Source organism: Bos mutus, chromosome 20, assembly GCF_027580195.1.
Source record: "Bos mutus isolate GX-2022 chromosome 20, NWIPB_WYAK_1.1, whole genome shotgun sequence".
In the NCBI taxonomy this organism is placed as follows: domain Eukaryota; kingdom Metazoa; phylum Chordata; class Mammalia; order Artiodactyla; family Bovidae; genus Bos; species Bos mutus.
Genome location: NC_091636.1, coordinates 17,649,466 through 17,668,843, shown reverse-complemented (window position 1 = coordinate 17,668,843; position 19,378 = coordinate 17,649,466). Strand labels below are relative to the sequence as shown.

Genomic DNA, 19,378 nt, shown 5'->3' with positions numbered 1-19,378 from the left:
AAGTTCACAGTTCATGTACTGTTGAAGCATGGCTTGGAGAATTTTGAGCACTACTTTGCTAGCATGTGAGATGAGTGTAATTGTGCAGTAGTTTGAACATTCTTTGGCATTGCCTTCCTTTGGTATTGGAATGAAAACTGACCTTTTGCAGTCCTGTACCCACTGCTGAGTTTTCAAAATTTGCTGGTATATTGACTGCAGCACTTTAACAGCATCATCTTTTAGGATTTGAAATAGCTCAACTGGAATTCCATCACCTCCACTAGCTTTTGTTCGTAGTGATGCTTCCTAAGGCCCACTTGACTTCACATTCCAGGATGTCTGGCTCTAGGTGAGTGATCACACCATTGTGGTTATCTGGGTCATGAAGATCTTTTCTGTATAGTTCTTTTGTGTATTCTTGCTGCTGCTGCTGCTGCTAAGTCGCTTCAGTCGTGTCCGACTCTGTGTGACCCCATAGACAGAAGCCCACTAGGCTCCTCTGTCCCTGGGATTCTCCAGGCAAGAATACTGGAGTGGGCTGCCATTTCCTTCTCCAATGCATGAAAGTCAAAAGTGAAAGTGAAGTCACTCAGTCGTGCCCGACTCTTAGCAACCTCATGGACTGCAGCCTACCAGGCTCCTCTGTCCATGGGATTTTCCAGGCAAGAGTACTGGAGTGGGGTGCCATTGCCTTCTCCGTGTGTATTCTTACTACCTTCTTAATATCTTCTGCTTCTGTTGGGTCCAAACCATTTCTGTCCTTTATTGCGCCCATCTTTGCATGCAATGTTCCTTTGGTATCTAATTCTATTGAAGAGATCTCTAGTCTTCCCCATTCTATTGTTTTCCTCTATTTCTTTGATCTATTTCTATTGATCACTGAGGAAGGCTTTGTTATCTCTCCTTGCTATTCTTTGAAACTGCATTCAAATGTGTGTATCTTTCCTTTTCCTCTTTGCCTTTAGCTTTTCTTCTTTTTTCAGCTATTTGTAAGGCTTCCTCAGATAACTATTTTGCCTTTTGGAGTTTCTTATTCTTGGGGATGGTCTTGATCACTGCCTCCTGTACAATGTCACAAACCTCCGTCCATAGTTCTTCAGACACTCTATCAGATCTAATCCCTTGAATCTATTTATAGTCACTTCCATTGTATAGTCGTAAGGGATTTGATTTAGGTCATACCTAAATGATCCAGTCATTTTCCCTACTTTCTTCAACTGAAGTCTGAATTTGGCAATAAGGAGTTCATGATCTGAGCCACACTCAGCTCCCAGTCTTGTTTTTGCTGACTGTATAGAGCTTCTCCATCTTTGGCTGTAAAGAATATAATCAATCTGATTTCCGTGTTGACCATTTGGTGATGTCCATGTGTAGAGCCTTCTCTTGTGTTGTTGGAAGAGGGTGTTTACTATGACCAGTGCGTTCTCTTGGCAAAACTCTGTTAGCCTTTTCCCTGCTTCATTTTGTACTCCAAGGTCAAATTTGCCTGTTACTTCAGGTATTTCTTGACTTCCTACTTTTGCATTCCAGTCCCCTATAATGAAAAGGACATCTTTTGGGGGTATTAGTTCTAGAAGGCCTTGTAGGTCTTCATAGAACTGTTCAACTTCAGCTTCTTCAGCATTATTGTTTGGGGCATAGACTTGGATTACTGTGATATTGAATGGTTTGCCTTGGAAATGAACAGAGATCATTCTGTCATTTTTGAGATTGTACCCAAGAGCTGCATTTGGGACTCTCTTGTTGACTATGATGGCTACTTAATTTCTTCTTAAGGAATTCTTGCCCACAGTAGTAGATACAGTGGTTATCTGAATTAAACTTGCCCATTCCAGTCCATTTCAATGATTCCTAAAATGTTGATGTTCACTCTTGTTGTCTCCTGTTTGACCATTTCCTATTTACCTCAATCATGGACCTAACATTCCAGGTTCCTATGCAATATTGTTCTTCACAGCATGGGACTTCACTTCTGTCACCAGTCACATCCACAATTGGATGTGTTGTGGATGTGAACCTGGGGAGTTTGTCTTTCTGTGTCATATCTTTTTGCCTTTTCATACTGCTAATGGGGTTCTTATGCAAGAATACTGAAGTAGTTTGCCATTCCCTTCTCCAGTGGACCATGTTTTGTCAGAACTCTCCACCATGACTTGTCTGTCTTGAGTGGCCCTATATGGCATGGCTCATAATTTCATTGAGTTAGACAAGGCTGTGGTACAATGTAACAGGTAAAGAGAGAAAAATCAAACTGAGAACTCAGATTTCAACCACAGGCAACTGGGTTCTGGTGGCTCCATTAACTGGGATAGTAAATACTGGCATAGATACTAACTACAGTTCTAAAAGACGATGCTGTGAAAGTGTTGCATTCAATATACCAGCAAATTTGGAAAACTCAACAGTGGCCACAGGACTGGAAAAGGTCAGTTTTTATTCCAGTCCAAAGAAAGGCAATGCCAAAGAATGTTTAACTACTGCACAATTGCACTCATCTCATACTCTAGCCAAGTAATGCTCAAAATTCTCCAAACAAGGCTTCAAAAGTATGTGAACCAAGAACTTCCAGATGTACAAGCTAGATTTAGAAAAGGTAGAAGAACCAGAGATGAAATAGCCAACATCTGTTGGATCATAGGAAAAGCAAGATAATTCAGAAAAACATCTAATTCTGCTTCATTGGCTACCCTAAAGCCTTTGTATGGAACACAACAAACTGGAAAATTCTTTAAGAGATGGGAATACCAGACCACCTTACCTGCCTCCTGAAAAATCTGTATGCAGGTCAAGAAGCAACAGTTAGAACCAAACATGGAACAATGAACTGGTTCCAAATTGGGAAAGGAGTACGTCAAGCCTGTATATTGTTATCCTGCTTCTTTAATGTAAATGAAGAGTATATCATTCGAAATGCCAGGCTGGATGAAGCAGAACCTGGAATCAAGATTGCTGGGAGAAATATCAATAACCTCAGATATGCAAATTACACACCCTTACAGCAAAAAGCAAAGAGGAACTAAAGAGCCTCTTGACCAAGGTGAAAGAAGAGAGTGAAAAAGCTGGGTTAAAATTTAACATTAAAAAAATGAAGATCATGGTATCCAGTCCTATTACTTCACAGCAATTAGATGAGGAAACAACAGAAACAGTGTGAGACTTTATTTTCTTGGGCTCCAGAATTACTGAAGATGGTGCCTGCAGGCATGAAATTAAAAGATGCTTCCTCCTTGGAAGAAAAGTTATGACAAACATAGCATATTAGAAAGCAGAGACATTCCTTTGGCAACAAAGGTCCCTCTAGCCAAAGCTGTGGTTTTTCCAGTAGTCATGTACGGATGTGAGAGATGAACCATAAAGAAGGCTGAGTGCCAAAGAATTGATGCTTTTGAACTGTGGTGTTGGAGAAGACTCTTGAGAGTCCCTTGGACAGCAAGGAGATCACACCAGTCAATCCTAAAGAAAATCAACCCTGAATATTCATTGGAAGGACTGATACTGAAGCTCCAATACTTTGGCCACTAGATATGAACAGCTGACTCATTAGAAAAGATCCTGATGTTGGGAAAGACTGAAGGCAGGAGGAGAAGGAGATGACAGAGGATGAGATTCTTGTATGGCATCACCGACTCAATGGACATGAACGAGCAAGCTCCAGTAGATAATGAAGGACAGGGAAGCCTGGCATACTGTAGTCCATGGGGTCACAACGAGTCAGACACAACTGAGCGGCTGAACAGCAACAACAACTAACTACAATATCTGGCAGATTGACCATCAGAGTAGGTGCTCAATACCCGTTGAATGAATGAAAGATACCTAATAAACCATGATCATACAACTGTGGATGACAACATGAGTAAGTAGGGCTGATTTATGGATAAGCTTTGTTGAGTTTTGACAGGTATGTATGTCTAGGGGAGGTAGAGTAGGAGGTTGTGAAAAAGAAATGCATAACAGAGAGCACCAGCAAACAAAAAACCACAAAGGTTAGAAAGTTTAGGCTCAGTTCCCCAAACAGTGAAAGGTTAAGTTCAGCTTTTGAATAGTGAGAGATGAGACTGTAAAAAAATATGGGCTCCATGATGTTCTGTGTCTGAAAGTCAGTCTGAGGAAGTTTTAATTAATTAAGGAGGTAATAGTGAGTCATGGCTATTGAGCAGGGGTCTTCCATGATCTTTAGGATCATTTTCTTTTGGGAAACTTTTATAACAGCACTGGGATAGGATGGATTGGAATGGGAAGAAATCTAAGGGGAGGCAGATAGGTTAGAAGGATATTATGAAGGAAGAAGCAAAGATCAGAAGTCCTGATGGTCATGTGGTTTGTCAGGCAGGAACAGATCCAAAGGATATTCGGGAAAAAGTTAATATGCAAGATCAGGCCCCAGATTGGGATGGACAGAAGTTAGAGTTGGATTCAAGGTGGAATCTGGGTTGCAAAGCATTGTCACCTCAATGAACAGCAAAAACTGAAGCCAAGAAGGTGAGCAGTTTCAGGTGAAGACAAGTGATTCTGAGATGCCAGAAGGAGATAGCAGGAAATGGGAACACTGCACTTCAGAAGACAGACAGGGGCCCGATATTTAAAGTTGGGAATCATCTGATATAAGTGATGATGATTGTGTGAATGGATAAGATGGCCAAGGAAACAGAATAAGCCCAGGAAAAAAGCCAGGAGAGGATGCTTACCCTTGGCTGGGTGAGGCAGGAAGTAAAAGCTAGGAAGTAGAAAGAGGAGCAGTCAGAGAGAGAGAAGATTAATCTGGGAAATGTGCTTCTAAGAGGACAGGAAACAGAGCTTCTAAGGAAAGAGTGGGTCAATAGAGCCAAATAGTTAGAGAACTGGAGAAGTAGAAGAATTGACAGGGGAGGGAGCTGGGCAGGGCTGCAGAGGCAAGGAATGGAGCGGGGCATGGGGAAGATGTACTTTTCCATAGCGTTTCTTTCTTTTTTTTTTTAATTTTATTTTATTTTTAAACTTAACATAATTGTATTCGTTTTGCCAAATATCAAAATTAATCTGCCACAGGTATACATGTGTTCCCCATCCTGAACCCTCCTCCCTCCTCCCTCCCCATACCATCCCTCTGGGTCGTCCCAGTGCACTAGCTCCAAGCATCCAGTATCGTGTATCGAACCTGGACTGGCAACTCGTTTCTTACATGATATTTTACATGTTTCAATGTCATTCTCCCAAATCTTCCCACCCTCTCCCTCTCCCACAGAGTCCATAAGACTGTTCTATACATCAGTGTCTCTTTTGCTGTCTCGTACACCGGGTTATTGTTACCATCTTCCTAAATTCCATATATATGCGTTAGTATACTGTATTTATTCTAATGCAAGAGTCAGGGGTACTGCTGGGATGGCTCCTACACTGTTATCATGTGGTTTCACAGAACTCAATAGATCCATCTCTTCTCAGCAGTCATTGGAAAAATGGGTCACAAGTATGGGTACAAATCGATTTAAGAACCCTGATATCCGAAATTAATTCATGAACACTCCCGGGACTTATCATATCCTGAGAGGAAACAGTCAAAGATAGAATGACCATTTTTGCTAAAGCTGAAACTCCAGTACTTTGGCCACCTCATGAGAAGAGTTGACTCATTGGAAAAGACTCTGATGCTGGGAGGGATTGGGGGCAGGAGGAGAAGGGAACGGCAGAGGATGAGATGGCTGGATGGCATCACTGACTCGATGGACGTGAGTCTGAGTGAACTCTGGGAGTTGGTGATGGACAGGGAGGCCTGGCGTGCTGCGATTCATGGGGTTGCAAAGAGTCGGACATGACTGAGCGACTGAAGTGAACTGAACTGATGTGTACCAGAGCTATGGGTGGCACTGGGTAGCTCCACAGTATTAACTGAACCACCCATTCTGTTACTAATTTGAAATGCTACTTTTATCATAGAGTAAATCCCAATTGGCTTTCTGTCTATACCTGGACTCTCTGTTTCATTCCATTTTGTATCAAACCTCCTGGTATTTGATTGGGATTGCCTTGTGTTCATGAATTTATTTGTGAAGAACTGACATTTTTTATACTATTCAGTCTACTAAAAAGAGGGGGGTACTTAAGCCTTCTTCTATGCCCTTTAGTGTAGATAAGTACTTTTTCATAGAGGTCCTAACCTTGTCTTTTGAATTACCATTGTTAGTGGTATTAGTATTATTTTTTGTATTTTAAGTGTGTGTGTGGAAATAAGAAGTATGTAGGTGCTTTCTCAGATAAGCAATATGAATTTTAAAAAGCAATCTAAAGCAAATGTAAATTTTTAATAGCACCTGATCTTCACTGAGGACTTCCCAAGTGGCTCAGTGGTAAAGAATACACCTGCCAATGTAGAGATGCAAGAGACATGGGTTCGATCCCTGGGTTGGGAAGATCCCCTGGAGGAGGAAATGGCAACCCACTCCAGTATTCCTGCCAGGAAAATTCCATAGACAGAGGAACCTGGTGGACTACAGACCATGAGGTTGCAAAGAGTGGGACATGACTGAGCGACTGAGCATGACCTTCACTGAGCTGATACACAAGTAAATAAATCATTTTGGATAATACTGTCATTAAAATAGAAAAAAAATGTCATTTATTTTACCTGTATATTGGTAGTTTTTCCTTCAATAAGACAGGATGTGACTATGTATGGTAAAATGTGGATCTGTTGAGCCCTCCCCACCCCCTGCCCTGCAAATCATGTTTATCACAGGTGTTGTCACATGGTTTGATGTAACTGGGAGTAAAGAAAGGTTTCAGTTTTATTTTTTTCTTCATCCCAGTCCTTTGAAAATTTTCAGTTTGAAGAAAAACGTAAAACTAACTAACAAATCCAGATAAGGAGTCAGCAAACTTCTACTGTAAACAGCCAGAAAGAACAGCCATAGACAATAAGTAACTGAGCCTGGTTGTGTTTTAATAAAAAAAAAAAAAAAACCATTAATATTTATTTATTTATTTGGCTGCACCGGGTCCTACTTGTGGCATAAGATCTTCTATCTTCATCATGGAGTCTTTACTCGTGGCATGCACACCCTGAGCTGCAGCACATGGGATCTAGTTCCCTGACCAGGGACAGAACCTGGGGCCCCCGCACTGAGAGTGTAGAGTCCTAGCCACTGCACCACCAAGGAAGCCCTTCTAACAAAACTCTACTTATAAAACAAGTGGTGAAAAAAAAATAAAAAAAATAAAACAAGTGGTGAGCCCGTTGTGCTGCATAGGCCAGATTTGGCCCATGGCTCATGGTTTCCAGATCCCTAGTTTAGACCAGTATACTTCCAAATTTTTCATTATCTGTGCTTCGAAAAACTGAAAGCAATGTACTTGTCCCCATGGAACTAAAGACGACAGGATGCAAAGTGCTGGAGTGAACAAAACAGAGCAAAATCACCAAAATGATTTTTTATCAATACTCCCATAATGAGTCTGAGCATAGCTAGCCCTTATCGGCTTTCTGAAACACAACTGGGATCATAGTACATAAAAAATATACATACTATATTGTGGTGTGCTCACTGCTTTGAGGAGAGAGAAAGAGTTGAATGAAAAAAGAAAATAATCATTATTAGTAATGGGAACTTTTGCTGTTACTTACCAGTCCTGTACTGCATTGAAGGATTCTTCATTTGTGATGTCATACATTAAAATAAAGCCCATGGCCCCGCGATAATAGGCTGTGGTGATAGTCCTGTATCTTTCCTGGCCTGCTGTGTCCTACAAAATAGAAACAACAGTCTCTCAGAAACTGAAGCAATACATCTTTTGGGGAGTGATTAATTATTCCCCAAATTGTCATAACAGAGAGTTTACATTGTACTTGCAATGTCTAGCTGTATATGTTTTTCAGTCTTGATTTTCCTAATCATTTTCATAGGGCAGCTCTGCAATATTATGAGAAAATCTTTTTGAGAGGTAAAGGGCTAGCTCAGAGTACCTTCTATATTTGTTCATTCCCATTAAGCAGCACCTAACTATAGAAAAAAGAAGATAGTTCATACATATCAAAATCTGTGGCTTTTTGTATAATTTAAAACCAGGGGAGTACATTAATGCCATCATTATGAATTTACTGTCTATCTGCTAAATGCAAGCCTCTGTGGAGGGAAAAAAGAAATTTATGAAAAAGTGTCTGCATTTAAAAACTTGCAGTGTAGTTTCAGTTTATTCAACGGTAAAAAATGAGATTAAAAATACCTGCTTTGTATGAGTGTTTGGGTTGGACATATAAGGAGTGCCCAGTCTCCCATTAGAGAACCAGGGGGACATGCACAAAGCACTGAACCTCTATTAACTTGAACCCCCTAAAGTCTAGCATGCTTTTAGGGTGACATGATATAATGTATTGGAAGTGCTTCATAAAGCCTGACACACAAAAGTGGCCAATAAACAGCAGGAACTGGCTGTTATTCCTGAAGTTTGGGAAGGTTAAATCTAACACAGGATGGCACATGGCAGCTTACAAATGCAGGTGTTCAGAACCTGCAAAAGAGCCACATGCAGCAGGGAAAACTGAGAATTAGAGGCATCCCTGAAATGACCTGTATATGTCATGGACACTGCACAGTGTAGCTGAAGAAATTATTCAACTGTCTTGCCCTTTGTCTTCTTAGGATTTGGGATATCACTTATAACCCAGAGGTCCTTGGTTTCCCTCTTCGCCACTTTCCCAGGAGACTGGGCTCTGATTTCTCCATCCTAGTATTCTTGGTGCTTAGCATTTTGGACAGAAATGTTACCTTCTTTCTAACTTCAGTCTGGGTCCTCTTTCCTCCCTTTTCCCAGAGATGCCTCCTTTGTAAACAAAATGAATCCCGGTTCCAAGCCCTGAAGGGAAAGCTAATGTGTTAGATGATACAAGAAGAGGTTCCTTTCACATCGAAATGAAATGTACATCTCCTGGGTCTCAAACAGATTCTCACTGGACCTGCCGTTCCTTGCCCATACCCCCTCCCTCTCAGATGCATACACGACGCCTCAAACTAACAGCAGGAAATTCAAGACTGCTCACAATTTTCTCCTAATTTGTGTGATGTATTCTATTTAGCCCCTGAAAATTCAGAGAAGGGTGACTAAAGAGGCTGAGGAAATCAGCAAATGATTTCAGGAGAATGTGGGGGTGTGAAATAAAGCTTGAAAATTAGCAAAGGGTATGACAGTGCATGAAGTCAGAAACAAGTATACTCGACTTGTGGAGCAGGGATAAGACTGGCCTGATTAGAGGTATTTATTAGGTAATGTTATTGAAATACGTTTCCAAAGGTAAAATGAAAAAGATTACGGTACTCAAAATAGCAAAAATGAAGCAAAACAAGCAAGGAAGGTCTTTCAGAACAAACATTTCAGAATTGGCAGAAAACCGAAAGTCTAGATTTCACCACATGAAAATCTGACCATTTCTTGATTATAGAAAACAACTCTTAAAAATAAAATTGAAATGATGTGAATCAGATAATATTTGATTATTTTTCTGTATTTTGCTTAGCATTTTATAAATATGAATGTGTAGATGTTAGTGATAACCTTGGATATCAAAAACTCCATGTAACTGGGACAAATATACAAATTTATCAGACAGAAAGTATCCAGTCTTGAGCTTATTTGGATATTCTTGGATATTCATTGGCTCTAATTCCATTAACAGTATATCCAGTTGTTAAATAAAGAGGAAAGTTAGACAATGAAATGAAATGGTGTTTAAAAAGCAAAGTATAATCAGAGATTGTGTAATATATTTTAGCTCTCTGGGAGACACAACCCCTTACAACTAGTCATCCTATTTTAAAACTTGGGCACTTTTGTCTCGGGTTCATAATTTTTCAGAATACATTATCTATAAAACTACTTTTTTTTTTTCCCCTACTGTGAAGTAACTTTAAATAGCATTCATTATCTCTTGGTAAAATTGACTGAGTAGCCTTATCATCGGTTGGGGACCCCTTTCTGCTGCTTTTTCTAGACAACAGACAGCTTTCCCCTAATTTCTCATCGGAGAAAACAGCCAATATGCCTGAGCCACTGCTAAAAGGTGACCCAGACCCTCCTGTCAAGCATGTCTTCAACACGGGCACTGAATGATGTTGTGTTGAAAAACTATGACATTATCTCTTTCTTCTTGACCTCCTTCAGTGATGGCTTCCCTTTTCATAAGATGCTAATTTTATTTTAACAGTAAAGAAACCAGGTCTAGTGTTATAAAACACATCAACTTCCCACTTTGAGTGTGTTTCATCTTCAAGGGAGCAGAAATCAAGGTTGTGTTATATTATGATTGAGATGTTACAGGAAACCACTGGGTCAGACAGCCATTATGTATCAAAATTTAAAAATAGAGGGGGACAAAAACAGCTTTCAAGAAAAAAAAAACAGGAGCTTTCAGACAGCAGGTAAGTCACAGCAAGGGACAGGATCTTCCACAGGATTCTGACCTGAACCCAGAAACACAATCTAATTTGAGGTAGTTGTCACCTAAAAGCTCTCAAGGAGAATAAGAAATTGCAGCAAGTAAAGGACATGTAGTAAGAAATACAAAGAGGAAATTTCCTTTCCAGATACAAAGAAAATAAAGAGTAAAACTAAGCTAATAAACAGATGCTAAATTGGCTCTGCATTGGTTTTGAGCATTGAAAACAATTTTAGGATTCCAAACTCATTAGCACTTTCTCTCCCACTATATTAGGAAGAAAAAGGAGTCAGAAAAAAAACACCTCATTACATCTGACATTTACTAATAATGATAGAAGGTTATACTGGAAAGAAAATAACATTTATAATGTCAAGTGCCACTAATGTAATTAAATGTGAGAATCTTGAAAGGGAACTAAAATGGTACCTCTCCTCAATCTGCTCAGGAAAAGGGCTCTAAACCCTGGTTTTGCCTTGTTCCTCTTCCCAGTTGATTCTAATAACTGGAGGCACCTGCTGGTTTTCTACAACTGCAGGCTTCTGGTGATTGAAAAATCACAACTAGAAATCTTTTGCACAAAAAAATGAGGGATAAAAATATGATTGAAAAATCAAAACTTTCTTCTAAGAGAGTTAGCTTTCATTTTTCTCTCTTTTATGGAAAAATAAAATCATTTTAGCTGGCTTAAATATTTTGATTTCTCAATCATGCTCTTAGGAATTGTTGGCTTTAATGACAAGTTTGATTAGCAAATACTTGAATACCTGTCAAGAAAAGAGCTCTATAATGGAAAACATTAGCAGTTTGATCAGTAGTAGCTAGGAGCATGCTTCAGTTCTGAATTTTGGCATTTTTGTCTGTTCTTGCCTTATGTTTTCTTTCTCTGGTGAAACATTTTCTTTTTTTAACTGCACGTAGTGTATTCTCAATCACTTTGGAAGTCACACAGAGATAATGTGCAGTTTTAGACTGAGGAAATAGCTTTCATTTGTAAGATCTGGGTTATATTGTAATTCGCGTTCTTGTTTTGGTGGTTATTTCTCTCTGTATTGAATTAAACAGAAAATGGAAGTAACCATTAGTAAAGAAACATAACTCAAATAATATCACTACCATCAAAATACTTTTTATTGAGTGTCTAGACAAAGAAAAATGGATTGAAGGACAGATAATCCTGATACATAGTAAAGTAGGTCATTTTATAGGTGGAGAAATCAAATCAGAACACACTGGTGTTAACCAAAGGAAATAATATGTAATAACCCAAAGAAGAAATCAGTAGCAATGTACAGTTGGATGAGAACATTGAAACATAAGACATGAAACACATTTTATCCAGTGAACTCCGAATAGATACAAATATGTGAAACAGAATAAACATTCAGTCATTTAGCATTCAAGCAAGTAGTGATCCTTTAACTTAGACCTTGCTACCTTTTTACCTGCAGGAATTATTTTGAATTATCAAAGGAAGATTAAATTATTTTCAATATAGTATTAATGATTATTGGTTGATTGATTGATTCAATAAACAATAAGTGAATACCTATTACCAGTTACAAACTATGATAATGCTTATTAAATTGATCTATTCTAGACATATTTTTATATATTTAACAATTCTACACTTTAAAAGCACTTCATTAATCAGGATATCCTATTCCTTACATGTCTATAAAATATTAGAATATATATAATTTCTAAAGTATCAGACAGCATAGCAATTTAAAATTGTAATTGAGACCATCTCCAATTCAGAGTCACAGCTGTGGGTTGTATCGTGTTCTTCCCAGAAGATATGTGAATTCCCGCCCCTAGAACCTGTGAATGGGATCTTATTTAGAAATAGGGTCTTGGCAGATGTAATCTAGTTCTGATGAGTTCATAGTGGATTATGATGGATTCTAATCCTGTGACTGGTGAAAAGAAAACAGAGACACAGAAGGGCATTTGAAGCCAGTAGCAGAGACTTGGAGTGATGTAACAACAAGCCAAGAAACATCAAAGATTGCTGGGAAGCACGAGAAGCTAGGAGAGAGGCATGAAATGAATTCTCCCTCTGGAGCCTGAGAGAGAGCATAGCCTTGTGACACCTTAATTTAGGACTTCTAGCCTCCAGAACTGTGAGGCAATACATTCCTGTTGTTTTCAGCCACCCGGTTTGTGGTACTTCATTATGGCAGCCCTAGGAAACTAATACAGTCACTGACCCCAGTTTGCAATCTGCATGATCAGGGCAAAAGCAATATAAATTGCACAGCTATCCACATACCCCTTTACTACTTTACAGGAGAGAAAATACAGAAGGTTAACAGTGGTCTATTGGAGAACCCTAAAATAGTCTCATGAAGATGTTATGCCAAAATGCATAACTATATTCCACTTATAAAACTAATTCTACTCCAAAAAGCTGAGTTGATATGTCTTATTGCTTTAAAAAAGTAGATCCTACTATATATGAATACACACATATATTGTTATTAGAAGGACAGAGCACCATTCCTTGAAGTGATACATATTATATACTGCTTCATGCTGGAATTTTATCCCCACATGATTGAAGTGCTGTTACAGAAAAACCTAAAGGCATAACATATACTGAGACACTACCTTCCAAAACAACAGAAATAACAAAATGTTGATTATCATGTATTTCTTTTATGTGCTATTACTTCCCTCCCAGTTGTATTTATTTTTTTCATTTCCATAAATAGGCAGGCATAAAGCAGCACGAAACACACTCTGATGAAAATAGTAAGCAAAACAGAGAGCTTAAATATTTTATGCTCTCTTGCTGCACGTTTATTTTTGGAATAAGAACTTTTTCCTTACCGCAGGTAATCTTCCATAAAGATGAAATTTACAAACCATTTTTCCCTACTGATCTTTTACAAACAGTCACTATGAATTCATTTTCACATACTTAGTTATACAAGCATCTGTAAATCAAGCACGCATTTTAGAAGAGGGTTCTAATAATCTGGCCTCTAAATAATTCTTTGATCAATGCAGAGGTTCTTCCTAACTATTGTCCTTTATCCATCCTCTTCACACCAGCCAATTTTATCGATCAGATTTTCTCGGCATGATGTTTAACTTTGAAACACCCAATCCTTCATTTTACAATGGCATCCACTTCCAAGTAAAACCTAATAAAACAAGCCTGAGGCACAAGGATAAAACTTGACCTATTATTTCTTGGCAGTGTTGCCATGGCAATCCATCTTTTCTGGAAGAGAGGAACAGTTGTATATAGCTCTTTTATAGGGGGCCTTAGACTCTATTGTCAGTGAGACCAAAACACATCTGCCAATTGTGTGTTTCTGCTCATGAAAAGTTGGAGACACTTTTCAGAAAATGCTATTTCAATGCTCAGATGAACTCTTTTCAAGACCTTTATAAAATTTATAATCAAAACCATGTAAAGACATCTTCCTTCATTTTAAGAGCTTGTTATCTACGGATGAGTAACACAAAGGCAGAGAAAGGCACCATTTTTACTTTCTTTCTAATTAATCTTTCTGACAGTCTTCTTCCCAGTAGGATTTTGATTATGTTCAACTTTGTCAAAACCTAGGGCATAAACTTTTAAATGCAGGCAGCTCAGAGCTCTTCATCAAAATTAGTGATTGTTTTTCTTCACAGAATGCAATTCAAATGCTTCCCATCAGACCAAGTGGTCTATGTTTTAAAGGGTAATAGGCTTTTGAGTGGGATTCTTAGTGTTGGCCTAAAATTGGGAACTAAAGGGGTGTGTGTGTGTGTATATACACATACATATATGTGTGTGTGTGTGTGTATATATATATATTTATATATATATGACTGATTTGAGTTGTATGGCAGAAACTAACACAACATTGTAAAGCAATTTTCCCCAATTAAAAAAATAAATTAACAAACTAAAATTAATTAAAAATTTTAAAAAAGCCTCCAACCATATTCCTTACAAAGGGATGGAGGTTTCACCCGCACATGTGCCAGTTGGATGGATGGATGGATGTCTGCTCAGACAATGGAACTGCTGACCTTAGGTATTTGAGAACTGAAGAGAGAGGCAGGGTGGTGGAGGGGAGGCAGTAGAGAAGTCTGACTTCCCGCAGGTTAGCATGGCTAGGTTATGTGAGTTCCCCATGGATCAGTAAACACCAGGGCAGGCAGCTCCTCTTGAGACATCTTGCCATGAACCCACCTCTGAGAAGGCTGTCTCCTGGATGAGGCACGGGAGGCGAGGAGGATTACTACCAGAGGCAGGAGGGGCTGAATGAATGTTAAAAGGGAAAGAACCTGAACCAACCTTTCTTGTCATGGCACTGAGCAGTGGGAGAGCCGTGCAAGGCTCCCTGAACCTCCCGCGTGAGGGAGCCAGCGTTCAGATACGTGACACACGGAAGGTTACATGGGCTTAGCCGGGGAGGCCGAGTGGGAACTGTAACTCACAACTAGTTCCGGCAGAGTCATCTGCCTTACGTTTCCAGCCCTTCGCTGGTCCCTCAAGAGTAACAACTAGGAAAAAAGGAAGAACAGAAGAGGTGAAAGGGTGACTCAAATCTCTCTTCCTATTACACTACCAATCTCTGGGAATATAGCCAGATTTGAGGGAGGAATATGAGTGTTAAATTGGATATGACAAGAGGATTTTAAACTAGGATCAAAAATGCTGAGGTTTTAAAATAGACTATGTATTTTTCAGAATAGATTTAGGGTCACAGCAAAATTGAACAAAAAGCACAGAGATTTCCCATATACCCTCTGCCCCACAAGTGCATAGCCTGCTCCCCATCATCCACACCCCCATCCTCACCAGAGCAGCACATGTGTTATAGCTGATGATGTTACACCCTCATTGACACATCGTTACCACTCACAGTCCATAGTTTACACGGGGGGTTCCCTCTCCATGGTGTATGTTCCATGGTTTGGACCATTTTATGATGACATTTACCCACCATTATAGAAACACCTTATCTGTGCCCTGCCTGAACTTTTTTTTTCCTTTCTTAAATAAAAGGAGAAAGACTAGAAATGGGATCTGTTCAAATTGTGGTTTAGGGATAACCACAGGACATTGGACAGAGTATCACTGAAAACAGGGTTTCTATAAAAATAATACCAGTGCATGATATTTAATACCAGCAGGTTTAGACTCTTCACCAAACTACGTACCAATGAAATATAACAACATGAAGAATATAGACTTAAGAAAAGTTTTACACATTTCAAAGCACATTCCCAAATATCATTCCAATTAATTGTTTTCTCAGAGGAGACTATTTATAGATGATGGAACTGAGAAATAACTGAGGTTAGGCACAGGTTTTATGGTTTTCCTATCAATCATACAAAAATGCTGCTTTCAAATTGTTTATTGCCCACCAAATTGTAAATGTTTGTTCAAGAATCTTGATCAGATAATTATGAGAGGTTATAAAACATGTAGGAGGTCATTATAGTTCATAATTTTACTATCAATAACATCTGAACTTTAAGGGAGAGCTAGTTTTTTGAATAAAACTCAGTCTTATGTTGAAGTGTTTAGGAATGAAGTATAATGATGTCTGCAACTAACTATGAAATACATTAATGAAAATAAGATGGATAAATGAATGGATAGAGGGATGGATCGACATGTGATAAAGTAAAATGGTAGAATCTAGGTTAATTGTACAATGTAAGTGATGAACATGTGTTTACCATAAAATTCTTTCAACTCCCCCCTGCCCCCCACCTCCCTGGCCAAAAGAGGTTAGGCACTGGTTCCGAGTCAAAGCAGTAGAAAATGACATGTTACATGAAAGTCCAGCTCTTCTCACACAAATCTAGTCCTCTTTCTGAATATCAGGCTGGAGACTGAAGAATTTACAATATATTTTTTCACTCAAGGTCTATGTTTGATATTATCACTTGGATATTTAACACTTGTTCCATGTATGTGCTTTCGATCTTTGTCAGCTTCATATTTTCAAACTCCATTCACTCTTCAAGCAATTGTGCTGTGTCTAGTCCACATCTACTCTTTCAGGGCATGTTTTTCTCCTTTTTCTTTAGTCTGTGAATTTTCTTCTTAAGTTTATCTTTGCAAGCTCCTTTTTCTGTCCACCTCTTGAAGGTTTTACACAGGCTTATGATCTTCATTCTCTCTCATCATCCTGTACCGTACTATCTTCACAGTTTCAAAGGTAATCTATAAATAGCTCTGCCTCCCCTGGAAACCTTGACCACACTCTTGCTCCCCAGAATGACATTTCCATCATTGTAACACAGAGATAGCTCAAATTTATCTTGCTCAAATAAGTCAGTGCAATTCTCTTAAATTTATTATGTCACTAGCATTTTAAATCTTTTAATCACAACATCAAACTCACAGATATTCTCCTCAGAATTTGGCCTATAAATACTAAATACATTTTTGTTGGAGAAAAAAAACCCAACAGCTATAGCTTAGCAGAGTATCCTATTGGGAGTCAGCTTTTGGCTGAATATTTGGCACTTGTGTGAACTTGATTATCTCAGTGGCCTCTCTGGGCTCTGATGTCCTCATTTGTAAATGAGAAAGTAAATTTCTAAGTCTTGTTCCAGCTCTCAAGTCACAGAATGTCTTTAAATACATTTTCCCCTCTAACAGGATTTTTGGTCTAGTGCATCAGTATCGTTTTACTGGTGAAATCTGTCTATTAATATTTACTCTAGTTACCAACATCTTTGCATGGTGGTGGTGGCTTAGTTGCTATGTCATGTCTGACTCCTGTGACCCCATGGTCTGTAGTCTGCCAGGCTCCTCTGTCCCTGGGATTCTCCAGGCAAGAATACTGGAGTGGGTTGCCATTTCCTTCTCCAGGATATCTTCCCGACCCAGGAATTGAACCCAGTCTCCCGCATCGCAGGGAGATTCTTTACTGACTGAGCTATGAGGGAAGCCCAAAATATTTGCATAGATGTTTCCTATCTTATGATATTTGTGTTGATTTTCCTATATTTCTTTCTGTTCAGTTCCAGCTTTTTCTTTGGTTGAATGCTTTTCATTTTTTCCCTAATTTTATTCTCTTTATTAGTTTGGAGGTTATACCTGTTATATGAAGTGATTTTCTCAAATTTCAAAATATATGTTCAAAAAAATTAATTACATATTTATTTCCCCAAATTCAAGTATTTAGAATAATGTCATTCATTCTTTCCCATTGTACATAATAATATGTACAGTGGTCCATATTCTAATTATATCTTGACTTTTTACTCCCTATATTAGACATTATTATGTTTTACATAGACATTATTCACTTATATTTATTTTCCAGTTTCCCTGCTCACAATTTTTTTCTTACTGAAACTATCCTTTCATATTTCTGAAATGCACTCTTCAGAAATCTCACTAAAAGTCTTTTGGTAGTAAACATTCTCTTCCTGCATGTCTGAATATGTATTTATTGAAATTATTCATGAATAATGTTCAAAAAATATATATTACTGGGTATAAATTCTAGTTATACTTTATTTGTTCTTTATGGCATTATGCTAAGGTGTATTGACTTCAGTTGACATTTAAAAATATGCTATCAGTCTAATCACTGTTCTATTTTAGGTAAACTCTCTTCTCTGAAGCTGTAAGTTTCCTTCATCTTTGGAGGTTTTCATGATGTGGCTACACTTACAATTCTTTTATCTATGTTGCTTCAGGTTCACTGTGATCCCCTATTTTGAGAATTCTTGTCTTTCAAAATTTTAGAAAAAAATCTAGTCACTGTTATTCAAACTGCTTTTCTCCCATTCTTCCCCCACCCCCTTTACTTTGGACTTACAATTAGATAAACAATTAGACATCAGATAAATAGGGTGACCCCACAGCCTGGGCTGGCCAGGAATATCCCAGGGTATGCCCTGTGGTAGATCAGTGAACACTTAAATAATGAATTTATTGACCCAAAAGTCTTCTAGAACTTTTTCAATTTAATTCATATTTGAAACCATGTGTGGATCAATAAAACAAGTTCATAGTTTCTGACATGGTTGCTGTCAGTTCTTAGGAGTTTGAAGAAAGGTCTGAAACAGTTCTAAAGGTCAGCTGAGTCATACGCTGTAAAACTTGTTAGTTTTAAAATGAAAGCAGAACTGGGTATAAAATATACAGCTGCTGCATGAGTCTGCCTCGGGAAGAGGAGTGTTTCTGTGCCTCCTGAGGCCTCTGTTCTCTTAAATCTTCACATTAGCCATTCAGCTCATTTTTTTCTCTAATCAGCTTTCTTTTGCTACCTGTGCTGAGGAAGGGACGTGTCACTCATTGCAGGTCAAGATCATAGGCTGGCATCTGACTCACTGAAGTGTTTCATTTGATTAACACAGTCATTAAAAACTTTCAAGCCAACATTTAAAAATGTAGAGGTTTTTACACAAAAGCCTAGACTTCCAATTTCTTTTGAAAAATGCAAAAAGCTGGTAACAAATTGCTATATGGCCACTGAGGCTGAAGCTGGTAGCAGCTGCCTCTCTTACATGCTCATCTGCCCTTCTCTCCTTCCTGATGTTGCCCGTTCCCTAAGGAACTCATGTTTGAGCTCACTCCCCACCTACCACCCTAAGTACTTCTGTTTATTCTCTGTACTAAACCATCCTATGTCTTCCTTTAACCCCAAGGATGAAGCCCAAATTCCTTAGGCTCTTTTTCATTTGACCCCATCATCCCTTTCCAATTTTGTCTTTACACTATCGTATGTGTTTATTCTTCCTTTTGTTCCTTTTGTATCAGAATTTGACCAAGTTTCTCAACTCCTTCCTATGGTTTTCTGACTTCTGTGTCTTCTTGTGTGTTCATGCCTCCACATGCTTGTCCTCTTGATCTTGTGTTTATCTTCGGTAGAATTCAAGTATATCTTTTTTAAAAAGTCTTATCAAATAGCTGTTCTTCTTATTCTTCTAGACTGTCTTAACCAAAGACTAAAACTTGTTCTTAACTTAGCCTAGGCAATTTAGTGCCTAGGTGAAATTTACATTTGG

The 19,378-nt window shown here is 38.5% G+C and overlaps 1 protein-coding gene across 1 annotated transcript in view; it reads right to left on the bottom strand.

Annotated features, from left to right (window-relative positions):
- Window positions 1-7,249: 7,249 nt before the first annotated feature.
- RAB3C (RAB3C, member RAS oncogene family) overlaps window positions 7,250-19,378 on the bottom strand; it is a 145,562-nt gene continuing 133,433 nt past the window's right edge. The window contains exons 3-4 of the mRNA XM_005889046.2: window positions 7,583-7,701; window positions 7,250-7,349 (exon numbers count right to left, since the gene is read on the bottom strand). Of these exons, the coding sequence (XP_005889108.2) occupies window positions 7,250-7,349; window positions 7,583-7,701 (219 nt within the window). The remainder of the gene's footprint in view (window positions 7,350-7,582; window positions 7,702-19,378) is intronic.